This window comes from Cetorhinus maximus, chromosome 8, assembly GCF_964194155.1.
Source record: "Cetorhinus maximus chromosome 8, sCetMax3.hap1.1, whole genome shotgun sequence".
NCBI classification, from domain to species: domain Eukaryota; kingdom Metazoa; phylum Chordata; class Chondrichthyes; order Lamniformes; family Cetorhinidae; genus Cetorhinus; species Cetorhinus maximus.
In genome coordinates, this window is record NC_135886.1 from 98,807,562 (window position 1) to 98,827,209 (window position 19,648).

Below are 19,648 nucleotides of genomic sequence, written 5' to 3' on the forward strand. Positions count from 1 at the left end.
TAAAGGTGCCACACATTGAAAAAATTGGCCACACACATTTCCAAAATTTTACAGGGCACATTGCTTCTCACTACCTCATCCATATCCTTTTATTGGTATCACTTCCTATATGGCAACCTACTCCAAGTTTGTATCCAGATCCTATGTGTTCAACCCCCACCTATCTCACTCTCCCCTTCACCCCACCACCAGCAGCAAAGCGCCAACCCTTTTCATACGAGCCTCTGAACTTTCTAACTACTTCAAAAACATCTTACGAACCCATTTTTATTTGAGTGCATCTTTGGTTACCTGCCCTACGATCTATCATTCTTCCACTTGGTGTACATCTCTCTTTTGCCAAGTGATTGGAACATTCATCATGTTTAAGATGCTACTTACAATGACAGGCTCTGCAAAGATACTGCTGTTTCCCTGACATTTCCTTATCCTGCTCTGATTACATAAAATTACATAGACTATACAGCAGAAAACAAGCTAGTTGGTACAACTAGTCTCTGCTGGTGTTTATGCCGTACATGAGTCACCTCCCATTCCATCTACATCATCTCAGTCTTGAGCATATCTTTCTATTCCCTTTTTGCTCATGTACTCATCTAGTTTCCTTTTGAAAGCATCCGAGCTATTTGTCTCAACTACTTTCTGTGGTAGTAAGTTCCACATTCTATCCACTCTCTGAGTAAAGAAATTCTTCTTATTAACCCTTGTAACTATCTTTCATTTATGGCCCTAATTTTGGATTCTCCTTTAAGTAGAAACAGTGCATTCAGGATTTTAAAGATCTCCATCAGGTCACCTCTACATCTTTTCCTTTCTAAAGAAGGAAGCCCCAGCCTGTTCAATTTTCCTGAATAGCTGCAATTTCTCAGTTCTTGTACCAGCTCATAAATTTTTATGCACTTCCTCCAATGCTCCAATGTCCTTTTTATAGTATACAATGTGCACAGTATGTAACTGTTGCCTGACCAGAGTTATATTCGAGTTTAAGATAACTTCACTACTGGTGAATTCTATGCCCCTGGGAATAAGTTACAGGGCTTCGTTAGCTTCTTTTTTTTTGTAGCTTTGCTAACTATTTCTATCTTTCTTAAAATCATAATTCTCTTCCATCACCTCTTTTATGATAGTTACCAGTATCTTTCCTATCACTAAGCTGACTGGTCTTTAGTTCCCAGGTTTTGCTCTATCTGCCTTTGTGTATATAGAAACATTGGTTGTCCGCCAGTTCTCGGGTACTTAGCGCTCTTCTTTGGAACTTTTGTACATAAACCAGTGCCTCTGCTATCTTCTATCTAGTTTCCTTCAGCATATCTTAATGCATACCGTTTAGATTTGGGGTTTTATCCTCTTTTATTTCTGCTAGTTCATCAATTATTTTTCCCTTTCTATCCCAACTCTGCTAATAGCTCACCATCTAGTGATCTATTATTTCCAGGGTCAAAGATTATATATAATCTTTGGTAAAAGCTGAGGTGAAGTACTTAATCAATACTTTTGCCATTTCTCTGTCACTAGCTGTGAGTTTAAATTTTGTTTCCCTTAGTGGTCCTATCTCCTATCTAATTTTCTTCAGTTATTTATGTGATGAGATCATTTTATTATTTCTTTGGTGATTTGTTTTCATAATTTAATGAGTTCATTTTTATTTTCCTATTACTTTCTTCATGTTCCATTTTGTTCTCCATTCCTTTAGCATCCAAGTACGTCTTGCATGTTTTTTCTTTAGATTTGATTTTCCCTTTATTTGGATTATGATTTTAAAGATTCTCCACTGTTTTCCTATTTCTTTTATCCTTCAAGATTTTCTCCCATTAACGTTCTGTAATTTGACCCTCAATTCCTCATAATTTTCTCTTTTCCGATCCATTACCTTAGTCTTTGTCCTACTTATGTCACTCACAATTCTAATCTTGTGCCTTGCTATGTTGTGATCACTACTACCAATGTGCTCTCTTAATGTTACTTCTCCCATCTGTTTCATTATCCGTTACAAGATCCAGCAGTAATTCTTTTCACTGTGGGCTTCATACCTACTGAATTAGAAAGGAGTGCTGCACCCACTGTAAAAACTCAAGTCCCTCTTCTCCCTCCATTACTTAATCCTGCCAGTTTATTTGAGGTAGTTGAAATCTCTCAGAATTGTTATTCCATGCTTGCTACTTACCTGGTAGATTTGCCGACATATTTCTTCCTCCATTATTATGTTGGTCTGTACTGTAAGACGGATCTTTTCACATATTTTAACTCTATCCATATGGGTCCTGTATCTATCTTATTTCACATTACATCCCTTTTTCTGCCATTGTGTCATCTTCAATTAGTACATGTACTCTACCTCCCTTCCTCCCCGTCCTTCTTAAATGTGTTTTCACCAGCAGTATTGTATTAAGGGGTGAGGAAAACCCCCTCTTAGATTCTCGGAATTACTCATGCATTATTCACCATCCCACGGATGTTCACAAGAACGGTCAGAACATAAAATGTTCTTTTTGTCGATCCGCCTGCGCAAAGACCTTTTTTTTTAAAAAAAACACCAAATGGTTTAAAGTGAAACTATCCGGCCCAACTCCAACCTGTCAATCGTACACATTCCTCCTCAAAGTTCAGGAGTGCACGGTACTCCCAAGGACTGCCATAAGATAGCTTGAGGGAAAGTAAATAGGGAGATGGTATACTGGGAGCAGTCACCAAGGAGATGGTACCGTTATATGAACAAAGTGGCTCCCAGTTTGAGAAAGCGCCACTACTAGACTGCTTCAAGGTAAGCACTGTATGTGGTTGTCGACACTCTGATATCAAGTTCCACCTTTTTTTGCAACTTGCCATCCTGCTCTGGTTCAGCTCGCCTCTGTGATGCCCCGTTTTTGCCTCTTCTCCCCTCACCTGAGTTAAGGAAATCTGTTTCTTTTTTTCAATTTTACAAAACAGCCCGATCTGGTTAATCCAGCCGCACCTTCTCAGTGCACACTCAAGCTAGAAGAAAAAAGGGCGGGGAGTTTGTGGCTGTGTGCAAAGATGCGCTCGCTGGTCGTTTTACACCATGCACTGTGAAAAAAAAGAAAGCCTTAACACATTTCAACAAAACTGTGCCGAAACTGCCAGCTCCCCAGTCTGAGGGCAGGTAATGAAACCCCCGCCGCTTCGACACTTCATTTACATGAAACCGCTGCACGTATAAGCCGAGCGGAAAAAAAAAAGGAAATGTAAAATGTACAGGCTTCACACAACTCAGTCGGCTTTACTCCAAACAGAACCACAAGCCCCCGTTATTGGTCCGACTTCATTTCACAGCAATTGCAACCTTCAGCTTGGGGCTGGTGTTTGATCATTGTCGCGGGGAGAGAGGATCGGTAAGTGTTCTTCAGTCAATGTTAACAGTGGGAAACGAGGCGCAACCTTCAGTTTCCAGATGACCAAACAACCTGAACGCCATTTAAAATAACTCGTCGCCCTGGCATTGCAACATGTTTAATCAGGCGATGTTGCTTTGCTCCTTTCTAAATTTGCCAGATTCTGGGTTTTAACAGAATACCAGTACTTCAACTTTACTTTTTCTACACAGGGAGATGTTTGTAACTGTGCGCACTTAGTTGTTCGTCTGAACGTTGGCTCCACGCTTTGCAGTGAAATCGGTCAAATTCTACCCGCCTCGGGGACATCCCCACTTCAATAGTTAAATCCTCGGCAGCCGGGGCAAACTCCTGAATAGGATAGTTTTGCAGTCACCCCGAGCGTGAATGTTTGGATCACAGATCAGGAGGGAAGGGGCAGTGATATGATTTCATGTCTAATCACAGACCCGGGAGAATCTAGTTTACGGTTCCGTTGTATTCCATCGAACTGATGCAAATTGGAGTCACCTCCTTGCTTAAGAAGGTTGAGTTGGAAGTGATGCTGGGAGCATTGAGTTATCGCTCAAAACTCGTCCGAAATTGAGATGCAGCCAGGTTTGATCAACCCACCTTTGCCAGTGCGGGGTATTCAGGGCTCGGGGGGGCGGGGAGGGGCATATGTTTTCAAACCAGGGTCCATAGAACTCAGTAACATCACACATTGCAGAGGTGCACGAAAGCATCATGTTTCTGTATTGGTTTTCTGTGTATTGTGTCCATCTAGCATCTTAATGCCGTGTGCTGAGTGCTACCTTTGCAGTGATAATTCCTTTGGTGAGGTGACATTGCCTTTTCAAAGTGAAGAGGGTGGTACCTGAGCCCATTTCAATCATTGTGGACACCTACCCCCGCCCCCCCCCCCCCCCCCCCCCACCCCCAGAAAATAACTAAAAGCTTGAAAGACACTGTTGTACAGATCCTGGCCAGGTTGTATCTGGAATACTGCATTCAGGCCTGAAGGGTGTATTGGCCTTAGACAGAGTGCAGTGCAGTGTTCCATGACACTGGGATTTCAAGGATTAAACTGTGAGGACAGGTTGGATGGTCTAGACTAGTATTCCCTTCAAGATTCTGTCAAAGACTGACGGCTGATTCAATCCAAGTGCTTAAAATGTTAAAAAGAATTCAACAATTTAATATAGAACATGGAAGAATAATGCATGTCATTTAGTAGTGAAATCAGGAAGCACTTTTGTAACACAAGGGCAGTAGAAATTAGAACTTCTCTCTTCCAAAAGGCAGCGTATGCTGGAACATTTGAAGCTTTAAGGTTGGAGATTGATAGATTTGTGTTAGGAAGGGCATCAAGGAACATGGAACGAAGGCAGCTAAATGGAGATGAGGTACTGATCAGTCATAATCTAATTGAACGTCAGAGCAGGCTCAAGGGGCTGAATGACATACTCCTGTCCCTAATGTTACCATGTTATAGGGATAAAAGAAATCCACATGAAACCTACAACGGTGTCTATGTGGAGGATTCAGGCATATACAGTGAAAAAAAGGAATACAGATAGCTTTGGAAGGCCAGACCTTTTCATTTTTTCTAAGTTCAGCAGTTAAGAAACAGATGAGTTTGGTTGAATAATGGCTCTAACTAAGCAACAGTCCATCATCTAGCCCCCTCAACCCTTTTTGTTTTTTGTTTGGATAAGTTTTGTCATGTAAAAGAAAAATGTACACCAGTGAAATGATAATCCTGATATACAGTTCACTTAGGTGGAGTAAGTGTCTGAGCAGCACTCAGTCATACTCTTTCAAAGAGATTACAAATTGCACAACAGAACAAGAAAGAGACTGAATATTGTTGACAAGAGGGACATGTTACTGAAGATTTGGCAACATGTCCATTTTTTTAGCAATACTCAATCTCTGTACTAACAAGCGACTGATTGTATACCTAAGAAAGAGATGTGTGCCTAAGAAAGAGATTCTTGTTAGATTTTATCCAATCTTTCCAATTAGTTTTCAGGGTGTAATTGTAATTATGCCAAATTAAGACAGGTAGTGATAAACCAGGTTAAACAATTGAGATGTTAAATTTAAATATAACGTGTTAGAAGCTGCAGTGTTAAATTTTCAGTGATTCTGTGTGGGAAAATGTTCAGTTTCTTGAAAGTGAATCTTTTCAAAGTACATGAAGATCAAGGGTAGAATGAATATGTTCTCTTAATTTTATTTTTCCTTGCTGAATTCTCTTTATTTTCACACTCTGCCCTTTAAATGTCTTTCTGTTGTGGGTATTCTGAGCTTCATATTGAGAGTGTTACAGTGCTAAGATCTGTTCACTCACAATAGTCCATGTTATTACTACAGCATTGGACTCATTTTGGCAGATTTAGCATAAATTATCGAAACCAAAATCAAACTAGCTTGGAAGAGAAGGATCTATATAAATTTAATTAGCTGGAGACAGTATATCTGTTACAAACATCAACCCAAATAAAGATTATGAATATAGGATTACTGATGCAGATATCTAATATTCTTTCAAATGCATCCGGTTCATTACTGCTGTTTTAACAAAATAAGTTTTGGAACAACATTGACAGGTCATCATCTGATTGGATCAAAGAAAATGAAGTACATTAGTATTAAGCTCAGATGAGCACAGAGTTAATGTACATTAAGTTTGAGTTCAGTAGAACAATCTTGAAAATGGTAGAGAGAACAGGGTGGTCATCAAAACTAATAAATTCTCACAAAGTATTTGGCACTGTAAAAACATTTTGGAGCTAAGTTAAAACAGATCCCAACATCTGGCAGGCAGTAGACATGCTTACTTATTGCTAAGCAATGATTACAAACACAAAAAAATCAACTGGACTTCAACTAATGAGGGTAATGGGACAAGACAATCAGCTGCAATAATGGTTGGCTGGGAATTTAGATAGAGCCATAATGAAGTTCCAAAACTTTGATATCCCCAGGCTCAGAATGAGAAGGAATGGGTAAAATGAGCTGGAAAGTTAGATTACAGTCCAGGTTCATTATTCATTGAATTTCTGGTCACAGGCATGCTGTCAATGGAAGGCAAAGAGCAAAAATTAGGCACTTACATTACTGGAGTCAAGATAACTGACAGATGAGCAACCCTGAGGTTCTCTTCTACAAATATTATCTATTATTGGCCAGTGACAGAATGATATTGGTAAAGGTATTAATGAGGATCTTTGCCTTATTTTCCACATGAAAGGTTAATGTTAGAGGAATAAAGAGAGGGGTAAGAAAATAAGTTAGGAAATTAAAGGGGGGGGAAACTTCAGTTCCAAACTGTGTTAATCAAGTTTGAAACCATGTCAACAAAAATCAAAGCTTTAAAGTACCAGTTTTGTCCTAGTCCTCATTCAATAGCGTAAGTCATATTATTGATCAAAAAAGAATATGTTTTCAGAAATGTCACAGAGCCTAAACTTAGCAGTAACTGAGCAACACCTTGATTTCAAGTGTTGGGAATATGCTGCTAAAGTGAGGAGTTGGTCAGACAACATTAGCACCAACATTTAAGTGCTATTTGGCGAATGATTCTATCTTTGTAATCACAGCCTAGAAGAAATGGTTCAGGATACACATTTGATAAATACTGGCAATATCATATCTTTCAGCCCTTCATTCTGTAATTAAGGGTGAATTTGCACACCATCTTCAGGATCACTTGGATGGATTCTGCTTCACAGCAATGTTAAAGATCGCATAGGCTGAAATCCCTAGGTTATGGGGATGCGGAAATTGGAAGTAGTGTCCACACGGGGCGGGATTGATTTGGTAATGTGGTGGGTGCATGAATTTAGAATGGCTGCATTTCCACTGCCTCATAAATTCCAGTAGAAGTAGGTGAGCCTCCCACTCACCCCTCCTTCACTAATTGCTAAAATTTGGTTATGTGTCTGGGACATCCCCAGCCTACCACAGAATTCCACCCAATATCCCCTGGTTGACCCAAGAGAAAGCAAGGCTTGCCAAGTGCATCTCACAGCTTGCATTGTGTGCCTGCTAAAGGCCCTAAAAATGTAAGAGTGAACAATAGTAATCAATTCTGGCTGGATTCATTGCCTTCAGACAGCTGCCCTGCTCCTCCCTACGGGGGAGAAAATGTTTGGGCTTTGAGCTCCTTCCCTCCAAGTGGTGAGACACTTGCTTGAATTTCCAGCCCATCAGCAGGGTGGATGTCTCTGTTGCACTTCTGTAGGTGTATGGTGCCCACCTTAGATATTAAAATGGCCTCATCCCCAGGTTTTCAGATGTGGTTTAAGGCTGAACCAGTTGGTGATCAGAGATCATTATTAAATTAAATATATTATTATTAAGAAATCTAAAGCCAAATTAGTAACACCCACTGCTTTAGAGGACTGAGCAGGTGGCTACACATCTTGAGCCTGAACTAGTCAACAGGGCTGATCACTGAGCCATTACATTTCCAGCTCCTGGGTGATCAGATCCAAAGTACAGGAGCAGTTTCATATGGTGCTGATACCAATTGGCCAAGTTAAGCAGATCTAGTGGAAAATTATTTTAAATGTTTCAATTCATTCACCAAGTAGTTGTCTCTCCTTCCAATAATGTTGACAACGTGGTAATGGTGCCAAAGTTGACTGAACTATATGTGCCATAATGTTATGTTTTCTCCATTGCATACAAACTCATCTCCATTTTTGAAAGTTCAAGGTGTGAGGCAGCCCTCCAAACTGAAAGTGAACTTGTGTAGGCATTCAACCTCAATTTGGTTGCTCGGTATGAATTCATTGAAACTGACTCTCTTCACGGCTCTTGGGTGTGGCAAGGTGAAGGAGACAAGTAAGAGACTGCAGACACAATTAAGGAATCAAAACTTGCTCAGGTCCCATCTTGATTTAAATTGAGGTGAATGGCACTCATGACTTGGATTTAGAGGTACCGAGCACAATTTCAATTTTTGCACAAGGTACAAAACTTGCAAATGTAGTAAGCAGTGAGGAGTATAGTGATAGACTTCAAAAGGCCACAGATAAGAAGGTAGAATGCACAGACATGTGGCAAATGAAACTCGATGCAGAATAATGTGAGGTGATATATTTTGATAGGAAGAGTCAGGACTGACAATACAGGCTAAAATGGTTCGATTTTAAAGGGGGGTACAAGAAAGAGACCTGAGAGCGTTTGTGTACAAAGCTTTGAAGGTGACAGCAGAGTTTTTTTAAACATTTATCCTTTCATGGGATGTGGGCATCATCTGCAAGGCCAGCATTTGTTGCCCATCCACAATTGCCCTTGAACTGAGTGGCTTGCTAAGCCATTTCAGAGGACAGTTATGAGTGCTATTGCTGCGGGTCTGGAGTCACATGTAGACCAAACCAGATAAGGATTATAGACTCCTTCCCCAAAGGAAGGACATTAGTGAACCAGATGGATTTTTATGACAATTGAAAATGGTTTCATGGTCACTATTACAGAGGCTAGCTTTCAATTCCAGATTTTTATTCCGTGGTGGGGATTTGAACCCATGCCCCCAGTGCATTAGCCTGGGCTTCTGAATTATTGGTCCAGTGGCATTACCACTATGCCACCATCTCCTTCCTAAAACAAAGGTTAACAAAGCAGTTAATAAAGCATATAGGTAACAGGGCTTTACAAGTAGAGGCATAGAATATAAAAATGAGGAAGTTATGCTAAAGCTAAGAAAACATTAATTTGGCCTGAGCTGCAGTATCGGCTGACATTTTCCAGGCTCTGTGGGGACGGCCTGGAAGGTACGGGGGATGGAGAGGGAAGGCGGAATATTATGACAGAAGATACTGGAACGGAAGTCTGATATCTTTATGTCAGATTCAGATTTTCCACAGGGCAGAGAGCATGGTGGGAAGACAGTGTACCTCGATGCTACAATCAGCTAATTGCGGCAATTAATTTGCCAATTGAAAGTGATTTTAAGGGCTGATTTTAAATTTTTCCAAAAGTGCACAGTGTCCGTTGTCAGAATTCCGGTGGTAAATGAAGACGACGAGCAAGCGAGAGGTGACTGCTGGCTTCACTCAGTGGCCACAGAGTCAACCAGTTTGACTTGGAAGGGAGGGTAGGGCAGTGTGATTATTTGAGGGCAAAGGTGACAGCATAGCGGGTTTGGGAGGAGCCACCAACCAGAGTGCCACCTGGGAACTTGCACTAGTGTGCTTCAAATGGTGAGGAATGGATGGTGGGCTGGGGTGGGGGGGGGTGGGTGGGTTGGGTTGGGGGGTGGGGGCTGGATTGTGATGGGTGGAGGAGACATCTGGCTAATAGGCCCTTTCAAATGAGCATTTGTGAACTTAAAAGGTGGAGTCTCTGGTGAGAAGGAGCAGCAGAGAGAGAGAGCTCGAGCTCTGCAGCTCCAGGCAGTGGGAAAGCAGTAACCAGTTGGAGGAAGGAAAAAGGTGCAGAGAGAACCGCAAGCAGCCTCCTGCACACAGATGATGGTACCATACAGGCAGGGTCTACTGTCAGAGAAGGAGTTACCTTCAATGTTTGAGCGGCAGTGTCACCTAAGACTGTGTCTGTCCAGGGAGGTGTGCTATGATCGTGAACAAGCTGAGCTTCAATGGTGATGGTCAACACACACGCCAGTGGATCTAAAGGCTACCATGACACTAAATCTCTACACCTTCAGATCATTCCAGAGACCTAGTGGAGACATATGGGATCTCCCAGTGCGCGCACATTGTGCGTGGTCCACTATCAAGGAAGTGACTGATGCCCTCTTTTAAGGGAGCCAGCCAAATATCATTATCACAAAAACAATTATTACACTGACTCAAACATCAGGCAGAGAGGTCCATTGTGTTTGGGGGCATTGCTGGGTTCTCCCATGTTCAAGGTGTGAACAACTGCGCACATGTGACCATCAAGGCTCCCAAAGACAGCCAGCAGCCTTCATCAACAGGAAGGGCTTCTACTCTCTTGATGTACAAATGTCTGCGACCACCACAAATGCATCCTGTAGCTCATGGTTCCTGGGAAGCAACCATGATGCCCACATATTAAAGTAATCCTAGGTGCCAGACCTTTTCACACCCATGCACACATGCAAGGATAGATTCTGGGAGACAAGGTATACCCACTAAAGAGATAGCTACTCACTCCTGCGAGGATCCCACACACAGATGCAGAGAAGAAGTAAAACAGCTGCCACGGGGCAACCCGAGTGGCCATCGAGCAGGTCATTAGCTTTTTGAAGATGTGATTCGTGTGCTTGGATTGATCTGGTAGAGCCCTTCAGCACATCCCAGCGAGGGCCTTGCATACTCTGGGCTGCTGTGCTATACACAACTTGGCCCCACAGAAGGGTGAGCAGTGGAGTGTGGTGCATACTCAGATGATGAGGATGTGGAGGAAGCTGCTGACAAGGCGACACATCACAAAGGACCCTAGGGACCACAGGAAAAGCCCAATGAGATAGGCAGAATTAAGGGAGGCTCGGGATGCACTGATACAGGAATATTTCAGAAGGCTCTTTCTATCTGATCCTTCCATTTCAATAAAGTGTTACCTGTGTGCTGCACTATTGCCATCTTCATTTAACATCCCATCTCCCTGTACCCAGTAACAACCCAATCTCCAGCACAGGGAAATCAAAGGCCCCTCCCAACCAGCCCTCTGGGTGCTCCTGAAGTCCCAGGGGGCCACAGTAATGAAAAGAAAATATTGGAAAAGCACAGAACTCTGGGGAAGAGGATCTCCCGCCTTTCCTGAGCAGCCTGGTGGAGAATCTGCAGGGAGGCATCATTGAATTGTGGGGCCACCCAGGATCCTCCTTTTAGCCATGCCTTCAGATACTTCCTTCCTCAGGCCTTCAGTGGGGCTGCTATTGATGGGAGCAGGGCCCTCCAAGGAAGCAACCTCATTTGAAGGCAATGGGCTTACTCCACACCAGGAACTATGAGGGCAACAGCAGCATTGAAAGAATTCTGGAAACCCTTTAAATATGGCACCAGCACCTCTGGCAGTGTTGCTTGATGCTGTATCCTCTGCCTCACTATCCATGTCCCTTCCCTGCTGGTCTGCTCACCACCCTCCCTCCCCCCAACCCAGACTGCTGCCAGTTAATTAGCTCGCTGGCTCATTATTGCTTCATCCTGGTCGCTGACCTTGCCAGCGACAGCGGCACCCACTTCTGACATTAGGATCTCAGGCCTACTAGAAAATCCCCAGCCATTATGTCCAATTCTAGGTACTACACTTTAGGAAAGACATGAAGGCTTTGGAGAAGGTATAGGTGAGATTTACTAGGATGGCTCAGGGTTGAGGGATCACAGCTCCTTGAAAAGATGGGAGAAGTTCAGGTTGTTTTCCTTAGGGCAGAGAAGACTATGAGGAGATTTAATCGAGGTGTTTAAAATCATGAAGAGTTTAGTTACAGTAAATATGGAGAAACTGTTTTCAATGGCTGAAGAGTTAATAACCAGAAGGCCTGAATTTAAGCTGATTGACAAAAGAACAATAGGTGACCCGAGGAAAAGACAATTTTATGCACTGAATAAATAGGATTTGGAACGCATTGCCTGGCGGATATAGATTCAATAGGAGCAATCAAAAGTAAATTAGATAAACTTTAAGGAAAACAAATTGTGGCAATATGGGGAAAAGATTGCTCTTCAAAAGAGCAAGCAGAGATTCGACGGCTCGAATGCCTTCCTTCTGTGCGCTGCTATTCAATAGTTCTGTGACAGTTCAGTTGCCTGACTGTTTACAGTCAAGTAACTAAATTTTGGTGCTGGCTTTAAAAATATGATTGTGACCACCACCTACCCCTTCAATTATCATCACAAAATAAGTCACGCATGTCAATTAAACCATAGAGAAAACATTTCTTATCCTTTCAAAAACGCAATAATACAAACAGGAAACTGAAGTTTCAGCCAACTCTTTATAACTATGAAAAAAAAACAAAAATCAGAAGGAGAAATCTCAACAGCAAAGCACAATCATATACAAGAGACAATTGAAGTTAGACAGATGTTACAAGTCTGGAGATGGAGAGTAGAGCCTGCAGGGCACAGGGTAGCACAGACAATATTAGTTATTCATAGATGTAAAACTCTAATGCTTAATGAATGAATTAGCAGAAGGAGCTTGTGGGCAAGATGTAAATGAAAGATGACGGATTTTTTTATGACAGGGTAATGGAATCTTCTGGAAGAAAAGGAGAATAATTAAGTGGGCATCGCGCTTAAACCAATTCTGCGAACAACACTGGGCGTTATTCTATTTTTATTGTATGGAGGTTACACTTTTTTGCAAACATTCAAACTTGTTATGCCCCTGGTGCTGCCTTTGAGCAGAGGGGAGATGAGGAGATTTTTGCTTTTGCAGTGAATTGATCTGGAATGCACTGCCCGAAAGGATGGTGGAGGCAGATTCAAACAAAGGGAAATTGGATAAATACTTGAAAAGGAAAAAATTGCAGTGTTACCGGGAAAGAGTGGGGGAGTGGAACTAATTGGATAACCCTTTCAAAAAGCTGGCATAGGTTTCTTCTGTGCTGTAAGGTCCAACTGCTCTTGTTATTCACAATAAAGTATTCTATTTTTTAAAAAGCAGTTTTGTGTATATACCTCATACTTCCACTTTGAACATGTTTTCATTAAAGAAAAATTAACTATATTACATAAGAATTCTTACTTCCAAATAAAAATTTAAACTAAGAATGCAGGCATATGTCTTAAAACCAGGATATCTTGATGTCATTAAATCCATTTTTAAAATGTTGATGGATGAGTCTGCTTCCCCATACAGTCCATTAACTGCATCTGTAGGGTATAAATGAAAGTGAGACTTTTTATGGCATAACCAATGCATAGAGTTGATAACTGTTCATGTATAATGTATAGTTTCGGCTTGTTTTTGAAGTTTTTTATTCAACACGCTAACAGAAATGTGAAAAATCTTGTCATATTCTGAAAAATATAATGGATCTCTTTTTTTATGGGTAAAATGTAAAATGCGAACATCATGTCTTTGTAAAACACATAAGGCCAGAGTTCTGCTTTGTGCAAGGACTTTTGTAAAACTGCAGTACATGTATTTTATGTGAACTGCAAACAGAAATGTGACATTCTTGTGGGTGCAATCCATGTGCTGAGCCATTTAGAGTGTGGGCCAAGTCACTTTTTAGCTCATATTGTGATATTTGCAATTTTATCTATTTGATGGTGCTGACTGATCCTGTTTAAGTCATGTGGTGATGGGTCTACAGCAGTAGCCACTAAAAGACAACGGGCTTTTATGTAATGGACTTAGTTCCATTAAGGGTGAGAACCCTCCAGTTCACTTAAAAATTGGGCCTCCACTGAATCGTTACTATACACGAGCAAAAAATAAGTTCACTTTGACTAAAATCGCAAAATGATTGGGGCGCAGCATTGTAACATGGTACACATTAATATAAAATTTATTTCTCTTTCAGTGTAGAGGAAACAGACAGCACAAATGTAATTTATTCAATATAAATCTGTTCTTACAATTTCCATCCCTCCTTTGTCACTGGCACGTTTCCATAGGATGCGTGTGAGTTGGGTAAACGAGTAAACACTGCATTTCCAATTACATAGCACAGTTTGCTTACTTGGTACCTGCATTGATTTCCTGTTGAATAAATTGCAATGCAGTTCCTAACTAATTTAAGATGCAGCTCATGTTCAATAACGTAAAAAACCATCTGATTGTTTTTAACACCGGAATTGGTCATAGTTACAGACAAGGGGACAGTTGACATTATAATTTTTATTATTATGCTGTCATCTTATTAAATATATCTGCTCTTATTTATATTAGGCAGCAAGATTGAGAAAGCCAGAGCCCCTTTCTCTAAAAATGGTTAAGAAGAGACCTGATGGAGACCTTTAAAATTATGAAAGGGTTTGACAGGGTGGATTTGGAGGAACCATTTCCACTTGTGGGTTGGTCCAGAACTGGTAGACAAAATAGAAGATAGCCACCAGCAGATCAAATAAAGAATTTAGAAGGAATTTCTTTACACAGAGAGCTATGAAAGTGTAGAACTTTCTGCCAGATGGCATGGCTGAAGCATAGAGTCATTTATGGCACAGAAGGAGGCCATTCAGCCCATCCAGTCTATGCCGGCTCTCCATGGAGCATTTCAGTCAGTCCCATTCGCTCACTTTATCCTTGTAGCCCTGTAGTTTATTTCCTTCACGTGTTCATCCAATTTCTTTTTGATTGTCTCTGATTCCACCTCATAGGCAGCGAGTTGTAGGTCATTACCACTCACTGCGTAAAAAAGCTCTCCCTCACATTCACCCAGCACCTCTTGCACAAACCCTAAATCTGTTTCCCCTCTCCTTGTACCGTCAATACCTGGGAACAATTTTTCCTTGTTTACCTTATCCAAGCCTGTCGTAATCCTATACACCTCTACCAAATCCCCCTCCAAAGAGAACAGCCTGAAGCAATGGTTCAGTTAAGGGGAGGCTTGATACAGAAAAAGTGTGAAGCGGATAGAGGGAGGCAGAGCAGGGTGGGAAGAGTAGGAGGAGTCTCATGTTGAACATAAACATGAGCATAGGTGAACCAAATGGCCTATTTCTGAACTGCATAAATACAAATACTGTGGCTACAAGAGCAGGTCATAGGCTAGGAATCCTGCGGCAATAACTCACCTCCTGACTCCCCAAAGCCTGTCCACCATCCACAAGGCGCAAGTCAGGAGTCTGATAGAACACACAGTAACATTCACGCCACATAAGTGCCAGGCAATGAGCATCTCCAACAAGAGAGAACCATCGCCCCTTGATATTCAATGGTGTTACCATCGCTGAACCCCCACTATCAACATCCTTGGGCTTACCATTGACCAGAAACTAAACTGGACTAGCCATATAAATATTGTGTCTACAAGAGCAGGTCAGAAGCTAGGAATCCTGTGGCGAGTAACTCGCCTCCTGACTCCCCAAATCCTGTCCACCATTTACAAGGCACAAGTCAAGAGTCTGATGGAATACTCCCCACTTGCCTGGATGAGTGAAGCTCCAACAACACTCAAGAAGCTTGACACCATCCAGGACAAAGCAACCCACTTGATTGGCCCCATCCACAAACATTCACTCCCTCCACCACTGGTGCACAGTGGCAGCAATGTGTACCGTCTGCAAGACGCACTTCAGAAACTCACCAACAAACCCACGACCACTACATTTAGAAGGACAAGGGCAGCAGGTAGATGGGAACACCACCACCTGGAAGTTCCCCTCCAAGCCACTCGTCATCTTAACTTGGAGATATATCGCTGTTCGTTCACTGTCGCTGTGTCAAAATCCTGGAACGCCCTCCGTAACAGCACTGTGGATGTACCTTTACCACATTGACTGCAACGGTTCAAGAAGGTAGCTCACCACCACCTTCTCAAGGGCGATTAGGGATGGGCAATAAATGCTGGCCTAGCCTGTCACGCCCACATCCCATGAATGAATTAAAAAAACCATGTCATTTTCTGTAACTGCAGGCAATTGTTTTAAGATCAGGTGCCTCACAAATCCACCCCGAGACTGAGGTCTACCAAAACAAATACAATCAAAATGTGACTCCAGTGATAAGCAACTGATAGGACCATAGCCAAACAATAGTGTTGTTTATGTGGTAATGTTAAGTATATATTTTTAATGAGTAAATTTTTTTTTTCTCTGACATTGCCTCAGAGATAACCAGGGGTCAGCCCAGAGGAGCATTGTAAAAAGGCTGCAATTCTGAACAGTAAGAATTAAAATGAGAATGCACATCAGGACCAACAAAATCAAATCAATACTAAGTATGTTTTATTAATAATTAGAATTTCATGTAACTCTAGAAGAATTGGTGAATCACGGTCACACCAGAGTTATAAATATGGATTGGAATCTTCCTGTTCTTTTTTAAATAGCGGGGTTGTAATTTCCATGACAGTTTTAAATTTGAAAAAAAAGACGTGGTGAGTCTTCCAAAATTAGCTGTCTGCAAATTAATCTTGTCAAATACAAATGACAGCTGAATCTCAATAACCCATTATAGTAGAAGGGGTTTTCCCCCAATCCTCCCTACCCAATGGTGGAAAGTGAAAATTATCGAGAAGGTCCAATATTTGATGCTGCGTGTTATGTATTGGAATAATCCAAGAACCAGCTGAAAACCAGTGTAACAGTGTAACTCCTGCCTTCCATCTTATCACAGGCCTACTCCTTCACCACCCACCCACCCCTCCATTTCCCTTGCCCTGCCAGTATATTTTGGTACATTGGTAATTGGTACATCTGTAATCTTTTCCATTCAGGTACCTGAATTTATTCACCAACCTGAAATATTAACTCTGTTCGCTCTCCAGAGATGCTTTCCAACATGTGTGCATTCTACTTCAAAGGTACTTCATTGGGTATAAATTGGATTGGCCTGCTGTGGTGAAAAGTATTATAGAAATATTTGTTCCTTAATTTAAATTTAATTTTAATTTCATATTTGTTCACTTTTAATTGAAGTGTTGGACAATTAGAGCACAGAGAATGGGAGAATCTCAAAGGTGGACAGAAGTAATATAAGTAATGATGTATTCATCTCCAAACATAAAGGATATAATTGTCAAGCCTTTCCTGTTGTACAGTAAACTGTGTATATATTTGCATCAAACAAGCCCATCAATGCAACAGCAAATTTTGGTATAATTAATGTTTAGGAAAGCAATGATTGCTTGGCTTGAGGTAAATCTTTATTTTATGTCTGTTATTTTTCAGAATTCTAGCTTCAGTGAGACCTCTGGCAGAAAAGCCGAGTGGAGACTTGAATAAAAGAACTCTCTTATCTCAACCATCAGCTAACTGCATGTGTGAGTGGGTCAGAGGAAATGCTTGTAGATGTCACCCCAACAGCACAGTACTCACTGCATAAAGCAGAAGTGAGTATCACCAGCCAGTGAGAACATTACGAGGGAGAAAACACAGAGCAATCACCTGAAATGTCGCAAAGAGGTTACCAAGGAGGAAAATGGGGATGATAAAAGCACCATTAAGCAACTGGGGGCACACTGAAGGATATTCTTAGACACCCACAGCAAGCCGATGGCAAGGACTCGTTAAGCTTTGTATGATCATTTTCCTTCTGGGTTTTCAGCCCTGACACATGAATCATGTCTACAACCTGAAGGTAGCATTGGATCAATGTTTAATCCGCAAATCAAGTTTAATGGTTAAGAAAGACCAAGCAAGTTGAAGAATTGACACTGCTGTACTCAAAAATCTGTGAAATAACCTTTTCTTAAGAATTTCGTCCATTGATTACCTTTTTTTTCAATCCCAGGAACCATTTTTTTCTGATTTTATCCTCCAGTTCATCCATACTCACCTAGGTTTACTCGTGATTAAAAGGTAATTGGAAAATGTCAAACGATTCATCACACTGCAATGATGACCGGAATGCAACAAATTTCCTGTATGCTATCATGTATGCTATAATATTTATCCCGGGCTTAATAGCAAATGTTCTGGCTCTATGGGTGTTCCATGCTTATGTCAGGGAGACAAAGAGGGCAGTGATATTCATGATTAACTTGGCCATTGCTGACCTGGCACAGGTTTTGTCTTTACCGCTCCGAATTTTCTACTATCTGCACCATGCCTGGCCTTTTGGCAGCTTTCTGTGCATGTTTTGTTTCTACCTTAAGTATGTGAACATGTACGCGAGTATCTTCTTCCTGGTCTGCATCAGTGTCCGACGGTGCCTCTATCTGATCTACCCCTTCAAGTACAACAACAGTAAACGCCGGTACGATGTCTATGTGAGTATCATAGGGTGGCTGCTGGTGGGCGCCGCTTGCCTGCCATTCCCACTCATGAGGCTCGATACAAGAAACAATTCCAGCCATTTCAACAACTGCTTTGCGGACCTTCCGATAATCGAAATTGGTGTCCCTACTTCTGTTATCATGGTAACTCTGGCTGAACTCGCAGGATTTGTGCTACCTCTCATCATTACGATGATCTGCTCTTGGAAAACCATCATGTCCCTGCGAGAGAAAAACCCTGTCTTGCAAGACAGTGGGGAAAAGAAGAAAGCCTTAAAGATGGTGCTAACCTGCAGCATGGTCTTCCTCGTTTGCTTTGCGCCGTATCATGTTACCTTCCCCTTGCATTTTTTGGCTATAGCCGGACGCATTGAAGATTGCTCCATCAAGAAGATCATACTGACCTTCCATCCAATTGCGCTGTGTCTTGCCAGCTTGAACTGCTGCCTGGACCCGGTCATATACTATTTCACAACTGATGAATTCAGGAGAAGACTGTCACGCCAAGAGATCAATGAAAACGGTATTCAGCTCAACTCCAAGGAATATAGCTGAAGAGTTTTTGCAATGGAAGAAATTTTGAACCTTCAGCTTCTTTGCAAAATTGAAAATAAGCGACATGGAAAGGACATCAAATGAGAATCTGTGTCTGCCTCTGCAACCACGGTGTAAATCTTATTTTTCACTGTTATTTAGCCTATTTATATAAAGTACTTGTATATGTTGTATTTTTTCTACAGAAATGTGAATCTTTACAATGGTGAAGAGTTTTAAAAGGCTTGACTCGAGTGTTCTATTTTTGAGAACTTTTGCAGAGAAAAGCCGAGTGGGCTCAAAGGGTGAGCAGGTCACATGCAACGATTCCTCCGTTGCCCAGTGATGTGCCTTAAATAGATTTGCAGAGTGACGTTTCGGTTCCGTAGTGACATTTCCACTTCCTACTTTAGTCATGATGGTCTCTATAACTGAGTCTGCCCTATTAATGTCAGACTATAGGAGAAGCACATGTTGGCTGGTTTGAAATTTGGCATTAATTTGACTGCGGACCAAAGTGGGCTGGCTAAAAAGTCATTCAAAACAAGTATATATTTCAGCCAATTTTTGATCCCAGATAACTCAAATAAAATGACTGAGTTTTTTTTTAAAATCTGTTTTTGTCATTTTCCATTAAGATCCAACACATTCTTTCACAAAGCAGTGGTTATGCATTAGAAACCACTAAATTATGTGCAAATGTAAACACTCTGTTCCAAAGCAAATATGCAAACAGTTAAACCAGAACAACTGCTGGTGGCAAAACCTACATGTAGCTGAGAGTTGGGGCACCTTTAAAAGCACGGTTTCTTAGCTGGTGATGAGTCTGAGTCTTCGGGGAAAAACTGCAACTTGTCTGTTCAACTTTACCCAGCTATGGTATCCAACATGTGAGTCGCTATGACCAAAACTCAAACCCAGTTTAGGTTGTTTTTTAAAAGATGGACTGGAA

The 19,648-nt window shown here is 41.5% G+C and overlaps 1 protein-coding gene across 5 annotated transcripts in view; it reads left to right on the forward strand.

Annotated features, from left to right (window-relative positions):
* The window catches only part of LOC144683831 (putative G-protein coupled receptor 174), a 32,382-nt gene extending 13,073 nt beyond the window's left edge, over positions 1-19,309 (forward strand). The window contains exons 1-4 of one of the 5 annotated variants that reach the window (XM_078547309.1): positions 1,752-2,761; positions 2,929-3,350; positions 16,663-16,749; positions 17,117-19,309. In XM_078547309.1, the coding sequence (XP_078403435.1) occupies positions 17,758-18,717 (960 nt within the window). In that variant the 5' untranslated portion in view covers positions 1,752-2,761; positions 2,929-3,350; positions 16,663-16,749; positions 17,117-17,757 and the 3' untranslated portion in view covers positions 18,718-19,309. Of the gene's footprint in view, positions 1-1,751; positions 2,762-2,928; positions 3,351-16,662; positions 16,750-17,116 lie in introns of those variants that run through there. The other 4 variants (XM_078547308.1, XM_078547310.1, XM_078547311.1 and 1 more) reach the window with 4 other exon arrangements.
* Positions 19,310-19,648: the final 339 nt, after the last annotated feature.